This window comes from Staurois parvus, unplaced genomic scaffold, assembly GCF_062004578.1.
Source record: "Staurois parvus isolate SC_StPar_1 unplaced genomic scaffold, SC_StPar_1.0 ptg000136l, whole genome shotgun sequence".
Classification (NCBI taxonomy): domain Eukaryota; kingdom Metazoa; phylum Chordata; class Amphibia; order Anura; family Ranidae; genus Staurois; species Staurois parvus.
The window spans coordinates 15,269,479-15,287,588 of record NW_028317932.1 but is presented as its reverse complement, the minus strand read 5'-3'; the positions used below and the strand labels follow the sequence as shown (position 1 = coordinate 15,287,588).

Genomic DNA, 18,110 nt, shown 5'->3' with positions numbered 1-18,110 from the left:
TCCACTGCACAGCTTGGTGTCATCTGCAAAGACTGAAATGGTATTTTTAATCCCAGACCCTATATATATATATATATATATATATATATATATATATATATATATATATATATATATATATATACACACACTGAACCTTGGGGTACACCACTGACAACCCTAGACCATTCAGACTATGAATCATTAGCCACTACTCTCTGAATACAATCTCTTAGCCAGTTTTGTATCCATTTACATACAGATTTTCTACTTTAGCCCACAAGGTATTTTTTTTTCCTTTGTGATACAAGTGTCTGAACTGACAGCCTTAACCTTTTAAGGAGAACTATCTTGTTTTGTATAGGGACATGGTGGTGTTGAAGCTCAGAACATCTTTCTTTTCTAAGGTAGTTCTGACTTTCACCTAAGCCAGTTATACATATTGTTCTCCTGTCCCTTTATTTGGCTGTAGTTGATCTTAAGGAAAATTGCCTTCACTGTCTGGATGTGTTTTGGACAGTGAGAATTTATTTCTCAGCTGATGCTTCTTCAGGAATACTGAATCATTTTAACTTCAGTATGGACCCCTGTAAGCCTTCACTGGCTTCCTAGTCCACCATCTGTAGGTGACTTGTGTAGACCATTATCCAAAGTTATGGTTTTAGATTTGGGTTCCATCCTTACCTTTCAAGGTGTACACTACCAGAATGGCTCTTGCTCTTTTCGGCATCAAAAACTTTTCTCAGTTTGCAAGGCATTCTGGTCTTCTATTTTCATTTAACCGGGAAATTATTCAGACCTCGTGTAACTTGAGCTTTGTGTATTAGGTCCTACAGGTGGCTACTTGAGCTGCAGGCAGTCCCCAGTTTGCTGTTGTTTTTTTTCTTGGGTTTGTTAACCTTGTTTCTCTATAGCTCACCCCTTTCTTGATTGTTTTTGGATGTCCTCATAGTCTAAAAATTCCTGCAGCCCTCAATGGACAAGAAAGAAAGTAGAATTTTTGTATTCACTGAAAAATACTTTTCTTGGAGTCTATTTTGAGTACACAGGTCCCTACTGTCTGTTTAAATTCATGCTCTCACTTTGCTGCAAAACCAAGGCATGATGGTTGCGAACAGGCTTATCCAGTGATTGCCAGTGTTTTTTCTTTTTTTTGCCAGTGTTCACTTCTCCTGAGGGCAGAAGTATAACCTGACATACCAAGAATTCCATTGTCAAATAATTACGCTGTTAGTCTGGTTGAAAGAAAAGACACAAGTCCACCTAGTTCAATAAAAAAAAAAAAAAAAAAAAAAAAAATATATATATATATATATATATATATATATATAATTACAATTCTATACCCACAGTTGATCCAGAGGAAGGTACCCCCCCCATCCCAGCAGAGCATGATCCAATTTTGCTCCAGCATGGGAAAGAAATTTCTTTCTGATCCCCCAAGTGGCAATAGGATATTTCCTGGACCAACTTTACCTATAAATGTTAGTATACAGTTGTATTATGTCCCTCAAAGGACTCAAAAGAATTTTAAAGTGACTACAAAAATAATATTTTTCTAGTTTGGGATAGAGTGGGGAAGGATTAGGAACTCCTGTATTGTTTCCACTGCTTTTCAGAGTGGGCTCTGATAAATTTACTGGTAGGACAGCAAGTGAGGGAAAATCTGCAACAGAGATAAAATAAAAAAAATCTGAAACGGGGTCTAGCCCTACATACCCTACTTTACTCCTGTCTGGTAAAACATCAGCAGGAAAAAAAGTGAGGGTACATCCCCTAAATGAACAATAGCAGTAAAAACCTGGTGGGGGTTCCGACTGTTTCCCTCTCTATTCAAAACTAAGAAAAACATTTTTGTAGGACTTTTTAACCTTGTTGATGTAGGTCAAAAAGAACCTAATGGACAAGTTCCCTTCACAAAAAAAAAAAAAAAAATCTCTTCAATGCCTGCGTTGATCTCTTCTGGTGGTATCATCCTAGGACCAGAAATCTGCTTGCACAGTACTCCCCATAGACACAAATAGGTCCATATTCTTAGCATATTTTAGAGTTGAAGAATGTACTCCATTCCAGGTTATGGAATGCAAGCACCAGAGAACATATCAGGCTCAAGGATATAGCTCCTTTGAATGAAGAGAACTAAGCAGTATTTCTTGGTATGTAGGAGCATTGGACTTACTTCTCTTGCATCACTGGGTGCCTAACCAGCCATTTGTCTGGCACCAACATTGTCGTTTACGAATGGGGAGAGAGCTCTAAACCTTGTGTGAGCCCTGACCAGAGCAACTTGCCAAAACACAAGCTTACTAAGCTCAAAGTAGAACTATGGCTTTCAAAAAAACTATGTGCCACAGTGCTTAATTATAAATGCATAGGCACTCGTAGTTTTCTCTTGGTCTCCCTGCAAGTACCTGTAGAGCCTGCCACTGAAGCCCACCTAATGCAGCTTCTGGTGATGGAGTGTCATGAAACTCTACTGCTCCTGAATTAAGAGCAGAGTTGCCACTTTTAAGTAGACTATGCCTGCTTGCACTACAGTGGGATGACAAAAGGGGGCTTAGCTATCAGCATGGTCACTGCTGATTTACAAGTCTGTAGGTTTCCAGTCAGCACCTGGATACATCTAGTCCTTCCCACTGCTTTCTGGGTGGACTGCACTCTCTGTTACTGAAACCCTCCCACTATGATCTGCAGTGCCTGGAAGGGGAAGTGTGTGAGTCTCAAATAGAGGAGGATTTGGCTCACTCAGAGAAGATAAAGGAAATTTGTTTATATTGTGATATTTGTGCATCACATAGTAAATGGATTTGAGACTTGTGTAGACTGTCATACAGGAGTCTTTAGTTGTACTTTAACTTTTAGGCCTCATGCACACCAGGAGTTTTTGACACTACTGCTAGGGGCATCAAGCATTTTTACTGCCTCTAAACTCCCCTGAATTTTATCCTATGTGTCCATGCACACATAGGCTTTTTACAGCGTTTTGTGGCAGAAACAAAATTCAGTGCCAGGGTGTCCTGAAGCAGTGTAGTTTTGGCTAAAGAAAAAAAAATGCTGCACGCGGTTGAACGCGTGTAAACACTAGGCACTTTTAGCACTTGAGTGTTACTTTGTTTCAATGGCCACAATAATTTATTTATTCTGGCCAATGAAAGGATCAACTGTGGGTATCTGGGTCAACTGTGAGTATAGGATTATAACTTTTTTTTTATCTATGGTTGAACTGGATGGACTTTTGTATTTTTTCAGCCAGACTAACTATGTAATTAACACCCAAGAACTTGATGCTTGTAAATATTACAAGCGTCAGGCATTTTTCCCTGCAAAATTGCTGCTGGTTTCTAGGAGAGTTTAAAAAGATCCTGTGTGCACGAGGCCTAAGACTGGCAATACACTATACAATATCTTGTACAATTTATGTACAACCTCCTTTAGATTTTACTTTAACTATTTAGTGCAAGGGCCTGCCTGGTGTTCTTCAGGCTTAACCTCATATAATATTGTTTTTGGTAAATCTAAAGGAAAATTGTATGGCCAGCTTTATTCTTAACCCTGAATCTTCTGCCCCAAAGTTCCAATTTTGGAAGAGTATTGCTTAATATGCTTTTTATAACACTTTTTGGTTTTTGGGAGAATAACCCTTTTGCCTTTTCTCTATTTAAATGTCATAGACTTTAGTATTTTTGTAAGACATGTTGCTGCAACTATAGCATAATAGTGTTGGGCTATTATAAGAGTGATGAAAAGTAGTCATGGTTATAATAACAAAATATGCTACTGTTACGTCAAGTTCACTGTTGAGGGACTGAGCTAGGGAATTCATCCGACTGCTATTGACAAAAAAATACATTTTTCCACACTATTATAAGTAACCCTACTGGGTCTTAGTCTTGTCATCTAATGAATCAGCAGTTCCAGAACAGCATTAGAATTAGAATAAGCTGAACTTGGATTTGTGTGAACTTTTTTTTTTTCCATCATTACTTCCCTAGTTGCTATGCTATTTTATTACTGATAAGTATTGTAATGTTAGGTACAGTATTCAAGCTGTCCAATTTGAACCAAAATCAGTGCTATTCATCTGAACCCTTGACAGGAGCTAAAGGAAGCTGGATGCTTGGAGGACAGCGGAGTGGATGACAGGGCTGGACTATCAGTCTACTAATTCCAAAAGGGCTGATCAGACAACACATTTGTGGGCTACTCACTGAACTAGCCATATTGAAATAAATTCATATAGGATTTGCAAACTTTAAAGTATAACTAAAGGGGAAACTTTTTTCTCTTACTTTCATTGAAGGACACATCTTGTTAGTATTTTTGATTGTAGGGTTATAATGTCTCTTTCAGGATTAGGACACTAAGCAGAAAAAAAAAAAATCACAGCATTGACTATGGGCAGTCCTAACTGGTAGTCAACCCTCCCCCCTTTCCCATCTAAGATAGGTGGCTTGGTTTTTCCCTCTAGTGTAGGAGTGCGGACCTATTTCCTAACAGGGACTCTTAGTTCTTTCAGCTCTTCAGAAGCCTCCCTTTGAGAATATTAGGGATCTTCCCTTGGTGGCTCTCTCTTAGAAGGTCACCTTTTCGGCTGCATTCACCTCCGCATTCCAGGTGTCAATGCTGGCAGCCTTGTCTTGATAATATATATGTATGGTCTTACACAGGGATAAGGTGGCTCTGCATCCATGTCCCACATTTTTGCAGAAGGTGGTGTCCACTTTTAACTGAATGAAGACATCGTTCTTCCATCCCTGTGCCCATGCCCCTTCCATCCTGGAGAAATTAGGTTTCACACCTTGTATGTATTAGGGTGTATCTTTCTGCTACGACTTCCTTTCGTACGCCAGACCCTCTTTTTGTGATCATGGACAGTCCATGTAAAGGTTTTGTAGTTCCGTCTGCCTCTATTTCGCGATGGATCAGACAGACTATTTTCCAGGCCTATGCCATTAAGGGTTATGGCTCCTCCTTTTCCTATCTCTGTGCACTCCACCGGGGCTATTGGGGCTTCTTGGGCCTTTTGGCATCGGATGTCTGTGTTTCAAGTTTGCAAGGTGGTTACTCGGTAGTCTGTTCACACTTTTACTAAATATTAATTATAGAGTTGATGTTTAGACATCATCAGATGTGTATTTTGGCCGCAGGGTTTTGCAGGTGGCTGATTGAGGTAACTTGCTCTCTTTATAGAGGGTTCTTGGGAGTGTTTTGCATGTTTTCTCTAGTTGCCCACCCCTCTTTAGGGCACTGCTTTGGGACGTCCCTACGGTCAAGAATACTGACAAATTGTGTTCTTCAATTAACGTAATAGAAACCAGATTTTTTTGTTAATTTTTTTGTTTGAAGGACACATCATCCACCCCTCTGTCATATCTTTTTTTCTTCGTTCTGCTTTGTGACCAGCTGAGCTGCCTATCGTAAATGGGGGATTGTCTACCAGTTTGGACTGCCCATAGACCGTGCTGTGATCTTTTCTCTGGCATAGTGCCCTACTCTTGAAGGTGACACAATACCATACGGTCAAGAATATTGACAAGCTGTGAACTCAGAGAAGGGATTTTACGGTTGGTAAATAACAAAAAGTCAATTTTTTGGGGTAGCATAAGGGATTGTTATAACCCCTGTCAGTTATTTTCTTTTTTTGCCATCTGTGTCCCATTGGGGAGATTTCCCGTCACATCCTGTCTCATAGCCAAAACAAGAATTGGAGGAAATCCCTCAAAAATTATAGCATTCCTGGTTGTCACCAGATTTAGTGTCCCCATTGGAAGATTTCTCCTCTATTTTTTTCTGGTGAAAGCCCAAAATTTGTGCATTTTCTTTCACTCCTGGTGATAATGCTAGACAGGACAAATAGAGAGAATGAATCTCCATAATGGGGGCACCGACAGCAATACAAATTGGATGGGTATTCTAATCCTTCTCCACTCCATCCAAAACAGAAGAAAAAGGTTTTCCCTTTGGTATACTTTAAAGCAATTGCAAAGTGATTCTAAAGGTAAACAATTATTTTTTTTTAAATAACAAAAATGCCATACTTACCTGCTATGTGCAGTAGTTTTGCACAGAGCAGCCCTGACCCTTCTGTTCTCGGGTCCCCTGCTGGTGTTCTTGGCTCCTCCTTCTTGCCGAGTGTCGCAAGTCACTTACTTTGGGGGCAGGAGTGCTCAATCGCAAGCCTGCTCGGTGTGTACATTGACAACCGTACACAACTCAGCCCTTCCCCCCGCTCCCTGCTCACTGGCTGTGATTCACAGCAGCAAGAGCCAATGTCTGCTGCAGCTGCCTCTCTGTTCAGTGAGGAGAGAAAGAGCTGCTGCTCTCATGCACAGTGATGGACTGAGACTGAGCTCAGGTAAGTGTAAATGGAGGCTGGGAATGGGGGAGCTTCAGGTTTTACCTTGGTGCATAGAATGTATTAGGGTAAAAAAAAACACCTACCTTTTAGAACAACTTTAAACCCAAAACCCAAAATGTAATATATCGCAGCTGACAAATTAATATATGTGGGGGCTGCAACTGTTTTCTTTCCTTTGCTTTTTTTGCCCTGTGTTTTCACCTGGAGATCTGGCCAGTAACATGCCTTTTGTAAGTGCCCCCATTCTGGATGAAGGAGCACAGGGGGTACCAGCATTGTTAGTCTTGGGGAGGGGAGTGTTAAATGGATTAGCAGATTTAAGTACACTAACATTGAAGCCAAACTCCAGGTAATACTTTATAAGCTGTTACAGCAAGCATGTTTTTCCGTTTGGGATAAAGATTATACATAAAGAAATTTAAAAAAGGATCTTTGTAAACACCCTTGCTAGTGTTACATGGTTTGTCTCATCTCTGTAACTGATACATTGTGCTGGAGAGCTTGTTCTTTTGAAAAAACTACGGACTTACTGGCCAGATAGCCAGATGAAAAGAGGAGAAAGAAAGCTTAAAAAAGAAAATGAATGCTGCCATCACATCTGAGAAATGGTAAGCTTCAAGATAATAAATGTTTGCTTTTGGATTTAATACTGCTTTAAAGCGGTAGTAAACTGTGGCCTTTAAAAAAATAAAACAAAAAAACCCTGCAAAGCAATGGCATAATGTTCTAATATGCAACAAATACTAGCACACTATGAAGTACTTACCTTAGAACGCTGTCACCGCTGACAGGGCTTCTATCTTGACCCGGTCTTCCTTCCGGGTTCGTATGCTCCAGCCATCTTACTGGCCGAGCTGCAATGACATCACAGGTATGCTGTCCCTTTAGAGCACGTGTCGGTGACGTCACTGGCTGCATGCAGTGTGAATATCTACTATACAGTGTAAGTTTAGCAGATATTCATTGTAACTACAGGAAAGCCTTATTATAGTAAAAAAAAGTAAAAAAAACTTTACTTCCACTTTAACTTGTTGCAGCAACAGTCTTTCTATGCACACAATTCCATTAAGTGATATAGTCTTACCTTTGAGTCTTCAGGGAATGTAGCTGGGGCACTAAGGTCATAAGCAACCATGTTACTGTGCACCAAAAAGGAATTCAGTTATGTAGTTCCTAAAAACAATTAATCTTACAACCTATTTATAGTTGTTATAATCCTCTATTGCTGTCTGTGTCCCAGCTGGGGAGACTTTCTGTTTCCTAATTATGGCTGTCACACGGAATAGGAAGTGAGGGTAAATCTCCCCAGTTGTGACACAGCACATAAAATATTTTGTTTGGCTGAGTGGGGAAACACATTGTGGCTCCTTTCTGTTTATTCAGATGTCAGAACGGGAAGTGGGGGAAATCTTTAGGGACAGACCACATCTAGTAGAGCTTTTAATCCTTCTTGCATGGAGCTGTCCCTGAAAATAAAGCATACAGTACCTTTCAGTTCTAACAAATGGCACACCTAAGACTGTGTGCCAGGGGCTGTTTTCTTAGCCTCCGGTTAGAACTGCCTGCCAGGCATTGTGCTCAACAAGAGTATTGCATGCTTGAACTGGAAAATCTGTTCAATTGTCCAACTGTTTTTTCACTTAGTGATCCGGACTGGTTATATAATAGTAGAGACCTTGTCTGCTTTATAGACGGAGCAAGAGCCTAATAAATCAAGTGACTTGATTGTTAGGAATGTCGGTAACTGCTCAAATGCCTGGTGAATTATGAAATCTTTGTTCTTCATTGCCTTGAAATTCATATATTCTATGTAAATGTGCTGCTGCAGTCACAGAGCTCATTAACCAGGATGATATCAAAGTGAATTTTTCTGTCAAAATGTATTCTGCTTTTATGCTGCAATTATAGTCCTCTCTCTGTTTTTGTGATGACAGCAAAATAAGCACAAAATATACTGTATACATAATAAGTGGTGTCACAAACAGCCGTGAGATAGCTTTCTGAAAGTTCTTTCTTTACTTTGTTCTCATGATTTTCTTTTTATTCTTGTTTAGAGGTATTTCTACTTGGACAAAGGAATTTTGAAGTATGCAAAAGGGCCAAACGAAGTAAGTTTAGTTCTATTGTATGTAGTAACTATATTATAAAAATAAAAAAGTAAAAAAATTACTGTGCAAAAGGTGCAAAAAATTGTGAAGAAGCAGCAGCACATGAAAAGGTACAGGGCATATCATATGACAAGGAACATAAAACATGTGCCGTGCTCATATAAAGTGCAAAGTAATCAAGTTTAAATGGTGTTAAAGTCCAACATTAAACAATTGTCCATATAAACATAAAAAATCTGTATCAACCAGTTTGTGGTCCTCTTTAAAAGATAGTGCTCTTCACGTTTCACACGTGAAACACCCAGTGCTCCTTCCACCGAAGCACATCTATGTGCTCACCAAAATGTGTGTGACTCTCAATGTTTGGAGAAGTCAAAGTAGTATGCATTTACTATAGTTGCAACCATGATGAAATGTTTTAATCAGGGTTCCCATCCAGTGGCTTATGGCTCACAGTTGGATTCCTAAATGCTGTCTGCAAAGCATGTTATGTAATACATTTACATCATCGTAAAATCATTCTTATATTGTGTCTATTATATTACTTTGTTAAAATGTTTAGAACTGTTCTTAAAGTATGTGTAAAGCCTACAATTGGATAGAGTAGGGCCGTTTTAGACCCCTTGCAGGATTTTATTTTTCTGTCTGGGAAATTAACCTTCACTTCAGATCCCAGAGATACACATGGGAAAAAGGGGCGATCTATCTCTCCCACACGCACGCTGGGTATGAACATTTTTTTTTTCTGTTCAGCCAGCAGGCTGATCAAAAAAGAAATTAACGGATTCCCCATTCGCACAAGGTGGATGGTAGAATCCTCCCTGCTACATTATTGTATTCTGACAGCGGGGACTCTCCCCTGTAAGAATACACTGATCAGCAGCCACAGTTGCTGATCATGGAAGGTTTTCCAGAGTACCCATTTGACACAAGTTAAAATAACGACTGGCAAATGTAGATTGAAATGCATCCGGTCCCTGCTGAACTGGCCGAATTTCAATCTGTCTGTGCCCACCTTTAGATGAGGTTCACCCATTACTGTTGATGTACAGTGCATTAAAAGCACACACTATTTTGCATCAACATGCACTGTACTGAATGGGTTGTCATGCAGCAGTCTGGAAATTGGACCTACACCTTTTTTTCACAACGTACCACACTGCAGTGCATATGGTGTGTTGCCTCACAGTGCACTGTGGTGTGGCAAACCTCTGTTGGCAAGGTACACTGGGGCGCCATTCAGAATAAATTGCAGTGCATCGCAAGTAGAGTGGGATACCGGTCTATGCAATACTGAGCACAGGAACACACGCGTTCCTACAACATAACAGTGTGAATGGGGCCTTAGGCAGGTTGTCACTACAATCAGTTTACCCATTGGAGGATTTCCTTTCACCTTCTGTTTCTGTGACAATGCTGAATTTCCCATCACCTTCTATATCTGTATGCAGTGATCATTGCATTTCTTTGTTGTTGTTGCATTTATAATTTTTTTATTAGGAGCTTGTAAAGCATTGCACCCATGATCAGCAGTTACTGAATGACAGGAATAATCAATGAACTACCTAGAGCTCTCATCAGCGCCCTGGTAGTTCACTCAGAACTACAAATCATCAGCTGCAAAAGTGTGCACATTTTTTAAAAAATTGTGACAGCGGGTGCGGGGAGAAGATCCCCAGCCTTCAGGGGGATGCAAGGGCTGCTCATTTACTAACATGTTACACGTTACACCCTGCATACGGGTGTAACATGTTATGAAAGATTAACTTTTTTTTTTTTTTTAATGGCTAGCATTCCTGCCTTGCAGCACTAGGGTCATGCATTTACATCCCAACCACAGCAGTACCTGCATGGAGTTTGTATGCTCTCCCTGTGCTTGCATAGGTTTCCTCCAGGTACTTGTACCTGCAAGCCAAGCATTCATTTTAATGAACAGAAGAGGGAGGCAGGACAATGCTTTTCACTGCCTTGGCCACACAGCATTCTGGTATTCCTGACATCAACAGCTTGCCTGCTATCTTTTTCATTAATGTTCATTGTGCCCTCAGCTCTCAGAGAGTTTGAAGGTATGCACACCAGTCTGCTTGATGCAGGTAGAAAGGCAGCCCATTGTATTCTATGGATGTATCACATGACCGGATCGGAGCGCGCTGAAAATAGGTAAATATATACATCTTTCTTACACAAGTTGGTTTGCTTTGGTGTTGAAGCTGATTCACACATGTGCGGTGCAGATTGAAGCTCTGGTTTCACAGCTAAGTGATACTGTAGTTGTTCAGCCAATCATGTCAGGTTTACATCAGGTTCAGGACCGGATTAGCTCAGGATTTTATCCTGTTCACACATACATGGTTTAGAAATGGTTCCCATATAGAAGTCAATAGCCTGTAATTCGCACGTGAACATGAAGGCACTGCTCAGAAATCATTCAGGACTCTTTTTCAAACTGCAGTAAAGCCGCATGGCCAGTGCAACGGACATACAGTATGTGAACAGGCACCATAGGAAGCCATGTTATTTAACATGTCATGCGAATTGGATGTGGTTCAAACCGCATCCAATCCGCATATATGTGAACCAGCACTTACAGTAAGGGCTCGTTCACACTTGCCTGTTTTACTTGCACCTATAGCGTTTGGCAAGCGTTGGTCCGGCATTTGCGGAGCGTTTTTTAACGCTCGGCAAACGCTCTGCTAACTCCGCATGCACGGTTTAGCGGAAGTTGCTAGGCATTTGCCGAGCGTTAATAACTCTCCACAAACGCCTATAATGCAGTTTGAGTGGTGTTACCGCTCCGCAAACGTCCCGCAACCATGTCGCGGCACCATAGACGAGAATAGGAGGCTTCAACGCCTCCTGACTCGACCCGAGGCGTCCGTTTTGCCGCGACACAAACGCTCCCGTTAGAACAGCATCATGTGCTGTAATGTGCAGAATTGGCAGAGGCGTTTGGGAAGCGGTAAAAACGCTTCCCAAATGCCTCTCTGCCGCCTGCACACAACGCTAGTGTGAACGTAGCCTAAGAGTGGGGATCGAGCATTTTTAAAACTAGTTAGGTTTAGCCTAGAATTCTACTTTGTCTGTTATAATTTTTTATTACTTGTATGTGTTTTATCCGATAACAGATGGAGAAGGGAAAACTACATGGCCGCATTGATGTTGGACTTTCTGTTATGTCAGTTAAAAAATCAACCAAATGCATTGATTTGGATACAGAGGAACATATATACCACCTCAAGGTAAGCAGAACAGCACTCCTATCATATTAAAATTGCTAATAATAGAAATAATTGTATTTTTAAACCTCACATTTCATCATATTAAAGTGTAAGTATAAACCCAAAAACAAAATCCGAATATACTGTAGCTTACCAGTCCGCAGATGTGATGGCTAGTTTGGTTTTCTTTTTTCAGGCTGAAAATATTTTTGGGGCACACAGAAAATACCAGAAATGTCTGTTTCTGTGTGCTAACCTGGAATCATAAAACAATGTTATCTTTCTAATGTAAACTACTAATCCCATCAATTCCTATGTAATAGAGATGAACAAAATCAGGCATGTTTGAAATCCAAGTTCCTGGTCAACTTGCCAGCCAGCTTGCCGACAACCGAATTATCTTGTCTAATAGTATGCGTTAAAAACAGGGGTTTAGTTAGCACACATTTGCAAATACAGACGTAAGCCACAGAGCCACGTCACGGCACCCCAATATTCTGTGGTCTTAACTCTACAAATTGCCTCTACTATGGGGGCTCTCAAAATTTGTAGAGTTAGGACCACAGAATATCAGGGTGCGTGACGTGGCTCTGTGGCTTACGTCTGTATTTGCAAATGTGTGCTAACTAAACCCCTGTTTTTAACGTATACAGACAGGTTAATTCGGCTGTTGGCAAGCTGGTTGACAAGTTGACCAGGAACTTTGTTTTCTCTTTTTTCTTTTCACATGTGTCGCCTGTTCATTTGTCTTTACTGCAGAAGCCGGTTATAGACTGGGGCAGTGGCCATTTTTTGTAATGTTTGAAATCCAGCCTGGGTGGCTAAATTCATTCCTCAATAGATACAATTGGGCGATGAGTGTAGCCACCCTGGGACAGACATTATATTATTTGCAAGATTGTCACATAAATATCCAATTTTAAAAAAAAAGCCTGTAAAAAAGAAAAAAATAGCGGCAATAATTACATTTTTGTTTTTTGTTTTGGAGTTTAGATATGCTTTAATTACAGATTATTAGTTGTAATGACAATTTGTTCCGTGTTACTAAAATTCTGACAATTTAGAAATCTGCACGTTAGCACTAGTCTTACTAGATCAATGACTGCAAGTGTGGATGTTCAACATAAGTCGTAGGAAAGATCTGGATTGATAGAGGTTTTAGTAATCCTCCTCCTCTGGAATAGACCGTAAAATGAGCTTTAATGTTTGTCATACACTGTCAATGCACTATAAATGTATTCCCCAGACACAACAAAGATTTGAGCAGCACTTGAAATAACTAGGTATTATAAAGCAGTTAAGAGGGTGATAGGTTCTTGTAGATATGTTACCCATTGATTTTTATAGTACTTGAAATCCAGTATTGCTAGCAATGCTTTAATCGTCACTAGGGAAAATAGGGTATTATCTGGCTAGCTTTAGGCAGTGTGCTAGTTTAGAATGAATGATTGAATCCATCCTTTTATTCCAAAAGTGTGAAAAAAAACATCTTCCCCTAGGATTAATTCATCTTTAATCAAATCCATGCTGTGTTTAACTGACATTGGAAGATTTCAGCATAGTCACAGCATGATTATTTGGCATCTGCCATCTGACAGATGATGATGTGCACACATTTGTGGGTGCTTTCATTCTCTGCTTCTCTCAGCTAGCGCACACATTGATGCGTCGCCTCAGATCACACAAGTGAGCAGGTGGATAAACAGCAAGTTAGTCACTGTGATTACCCTTCAGCAAATCCACCCAGATGGCATCAAGAAAGATTAGAACTCTGAGATGTGTTGCTCTTTTGGAGCTGTCTGTTAAAAATGTATATAAAGCTAAACTCTGAGCACAAAATCTTTCACTGAAATGTATCCCTCAACAGTCAAAAGAGATATAAATCTACTTTTGTGTCTTTGCAAACCCAGATAATACCTTGTAAAAGTAGCAGCATCATTCTCACTGGGCTGTACGTAGCCTGTGCAGAGAGCAGAGGTGGGGGGGGGGGGGGGCAAGCAGGCCCTACCCATTGCATGCTGTCTGCTGAAAACTGCAGGAGGGGGCAGAGACAATAGCAGTCACCCGGCACAAAGAGGGGACAGAAGTAATCGGTCTTTAATACAGAGCAGAAAAGTTTCACACTGAATTACTGTACAGATCTGAAGGAATATACAGTACAAAGCACACCAAGGATCAAGTAAGAGCACACAGGACTCTTGTATTTAGAATTAATATTTGCAGATCCCAGGCTTCGGTTTAGGGGCCAGTTCACAGTATATAAACGCAGTCCAGATGTGTTCCGGATGCGTTTCTGCATGCATGTTTTTTGGCGCAGTTTTGACTCATTCTGGTGTATTTTTTATGCTTTCCGGTTAATTTTTTCCCCTCTCTTTTTCTTCAATTTAAATAGGGACATGTACATTCCAGTGTATTTTTGGTGCATTCCAGCACGTTTTGGATGCCGTTTACTGCATTCCAGTGCAGTTCTGTGCAGGAAAATGCACCCTGTTCTACTTTTTTTTTTCTGCATCCGGAACACACTGCAACTGCAAGCACCGATGTGAACTATTACATTGACAACCATATAACTTACTTTCTGTGCATTTTGGATGCAGAAAAAAAGCAACTGAAACGCATGTAGCGTGAACTGCCCCTTATGGAAGATCAGTGCATCCAACATATCTTTAGAAATACAGTATGGAGCAGTAATGATCATGATCCAGTTGTAGACCAGTAAGTATAGTGTATAGTTAACTTGTGGCAAGTTTTATACAGAAAATATGATTTTCTTCTTTTGGAAGCTATTCAGGTTATGCTCCCTGGCACATGTGGCGATGAGAGTGGAGTAAGTAGAGGGATGGCCTCCTCAGTCTTCTGCTGTTTCTTTGATCATTCTGCAAACTGGGGATGTGCTTCCACTTCTGTGGAGATGTGCAATCTGCTTGTGTTATGGGTAGAGTTGCCCAAATCACAGGACTGGCTGCTCAGATTTCCCTGGAGCTCAATTACAACTTAACTTTAACCTGTCACTGTATGTTAGTGCGCTCAATTGGATTTAATTAATAGAGAAGTAAAAACAGAGCCAGGGCGACACAGGAATTTTAATAACACATACCAATCAATTAGCATTTATCAGTCTAGAGAGGTCAGAAAAGTGAAATGTGTGCGGCAGATGTATGTTAATGTTCTACGATTATTACATTTCACCTTAATAACTGTGCATATCTATGCAATCGCATAGATAATACAAGGGTAAAAGATTCCCCAGAAAGAAAGTTTCATATGGGACCATGAAAATTAAATGTATGCATGACACAAGTAGCACACAGATTGAGCAACCAACACTTAACTAAAAATTAAAAAGACAACGTTGTCTAGTTACCCAAGCAGCTGCTCACTCAACCACCAGCAAACATACATGGGAATCGATGAATTATTGATGAAATCTGAGATCTGGGATATCACAGAGGATATTGCAGCAATAAACTAGTCATCAGAGAACATAGTGATCACTGGAATGATGCCTATAGGCTGTAAACAAAAGTTAACAAAAGTCATATGAAGCCCATCACGATTGCAGGCATATGAGGGAAGATTAACGTGCAGTGCCCTGATGGATATACCACTCCTATCAAGGCAGATTATATAGCTTGGTGACAGGCATGGGTCCCCACAAAGGACTCTGATGAAGTAAAATTACTTGAAGATGTATATATAAGAGTGCAGTTAACTCTGTGACCCTACACATGTAATGTGAGACAAAATCACCATCAATAAACGCATGTCATCATTAGCATCTCACCCTCCCTTATGTCATTCAAGTAGCCATCCGCTCTGGAAGTCCATAAAGTTGTGTCATGACCGCTCCGTCAGGTGGCGTGGAAATGGGTACAGTGCCGGCAGTATGGATGATTCACTGTAGATGAGGGACTAGGGGTGCTGTATGCCCATGACCATGATTGAGGTCAAGTGGACGCAGCCGTTGTGCGTGGTGACGTCACGTACAGGATGTACATGAGGGCGTACAATCCAACATGTTTCGCCCAATGCGCTTGGGCTTCTTCAGGGATAGGTGGGGCTTGTACCAGAGCCAATTTATACCCAGTGGTATAGCTATACCCTACTTAACCCTTAGATGTCACCTAATCGCCTCATTACACACACTCATTGATGCACAGTACCTCCAGCTAAGGATAGAGACCAGACTGAAAAATATCAGTTTATCTATACACCATTACGGGAATCAAATATACCTATTATCCTCCATATTAGTAACCACAAAGTGGTTACAAAACCTAAACATTTTTTTACCTTATTGCATTCCTTGCATTAAGGTAAGAAATGTTTAGTCATCCGTATCACCCCCCTCAGCCCCACCTTATACTTACCTGAGCCCTCATTTGATCCAGCACTGTGCCTGTCTGCAGCTCTTCTCTCCCCTCACTTCCTGGTTTCGCTGGTTTTTGTTTTTTTGCATTAGGGTAAAAAACGTTTTCTATTTCTCTGCCCTCGCACCCCTCCTTCCCTGTGTGAAGGGGAAGAGAGGGAAGAATAGATCCAGCGCTGTTGATGGCTGCATCTATTCTCCCCTCTCTTCCTCTTCAAACAGCACGCAAGCAGGAGCCATTGATTCCTGCTGCTGTCAATCAAATGCAGTGAGGAGGAAGTGGAGGGTGGGGCTAGGTCCCGCTGTGTAAATCTATGGAATCCATAGGCTTCGTAGACACAAAACTCAGGAGCGAGCAGACACTGTGTGCCTCCATAGCAAGCGGCTTGCTATGGGGACACAAGAAGAAGAGAAGGAGCCAGAATCACCACTGGGGGACCCAAGAAGAGGAGGATTGGGGATGCTCTGTGAAAAGCACTGCACAGAGCAGGTAAGTATAAGGTTGTTTTAATTTACAAAAAAAAAATTGACTTTAGTAACTGCTTTACAGTGTTTACAGACCTCTACAGGGTGATCACTGCTTCCACACAGAAATCAAGGGTCCTTCTACTGGTAGCATACTGGCATGGGATAGGCTTTTCTAAACGGTGGCTGCTTTATAAAGAAAGCAATGTGTAAAACTTTGAATACATTTTGTTTTTGCACCTGGAGAGTATTTCACTTCTATAAACTGAATGTTCGACTGGGCTTTAACCACATAAAGTTTTTTAAAGGCTCATGTACATTTGCAGTAGCCTTTGAGCCCCTTATGAAGAGCGATTCACATTGCATCGCTTTTCAGAGGGTGGCTGACAGGTGGTTGGGAAGTGGTTTATTGTTTCATCAGCTCCTGTTTTAACCCTTAAAGCGGAGCTCCACCCAAAAGGGGAAGTTGTCCTCCCCCCTCCCTCCCCGTAGTCTTCAGGGACACGTGACCGGTCCCAGAAGACTACGGGGCCATTCACAAAGCGTATCACTTCTCTCGCATGTGCAGTGGTCTCCTGGCTGTGAAGCCACAAGCTTTCACAGCCGGGTGCCCACACTGAAGATGCCGGTGCCAGGGAGAGAAGACGGCTGGTGATACCAGCGGTGGTGAGGACACGGCTGGACCGAGGGACAGATAAGTGTCTGTATTTTAAAGGTCAGCAGCTACAATTTTTGTAGCTGCTGACTTTTTTTTTTCTAGGTGGAACTCCGCTTTAAAAGCTCGGACCACCACATGAATGGGTCCCATTGGGCTGCGGTACTGCACTCCAAATTCATTGAGGGATATAATTTTTGCCATGGCATGTGTACAACCCTGTCCAGCTGCCTTTGAAACCTAAGGATAGTCAGCAGTCAAGGGATTTCAAAACTGCAGCTCAGCCACCTTATTTTTTACGCCCCTCAAAACAAAAGCATCCTGCTTTCAGGTCATTCAGCTTGGATTTGAGATCAGTTGTAGATGCTTCTGAGGTCCTTGATGGGTGCTTCTTCAACTCATTCTAAACTGTAGCTAATTGCTTCAAGCTGCTTTAGTGTTCCTGCTGACTTGTATGGAGGCAAAAGTGCATACACACAAGCCCACACTTGAAATGGGTTTAAGAGTGAGGACAAACAGAGCTCACACCAAGTACCAAGTAAGAAAATGCTTACACGGCCATTATTTAGCAGTGCTGATTTATGTCCAGTTAGCCTGCAGATGACACAGGTTAATGTAAAGCTGACACAGGAAATGACAATGTAGCCCTACTGACTATGCAGTGAGGCACAAGTGCATAAACCTCAACTGTAGGCAAAAACCAAACTAAAATTGTGGCCAATATATATTAATGTAATACAACTGTGCATATAGGTATTTGTTACCCTGTAGCTAATATTCTCTTGTGATAACACTTGGATAAAAAGGATAATGGTATATAAATTCTACATTTTTTGTCATGATTGTTTTGATCTTTTTTACTTTACTTTCCTCAGTGCATAAACAATAATCATAGGCACAGAGTCAGTGGGTAATTTTTTTTCTTAATTAGTTTAACAGTTAGTCTATATAAACCCAC

At 41.0% G+C, this 18,110-nt stretch overlaps 1 protein-coding gene across 2 annotated transcripts in view; it reads left to right on the top strand.

Moving 5' to 3' along the window:
• Window positions 1-18,110, top strand: part of OSBPL3 (oxysterol binding protein like 3) — a 298,404-nt gene that overhangs the window by 171,309 nt on the left and 108,985 nt on the right. For both annotated transcript variants that reach the window (XM_089673211.1, XM_089673212.1), the window contains 2 exons: window positions 8,392-8,445; window positions 11,571-11,684. In XM_089673211.1, the coding sequence (XP_089529337.1) occupies window positions 8,392-8,445; window positions 11,571-11,684 (168 nt within the window). The remainder of the gene's footprint in view (window positions 1-8,391; window positions 8,446-11,570; window positions 11,685-18,110) is intronic.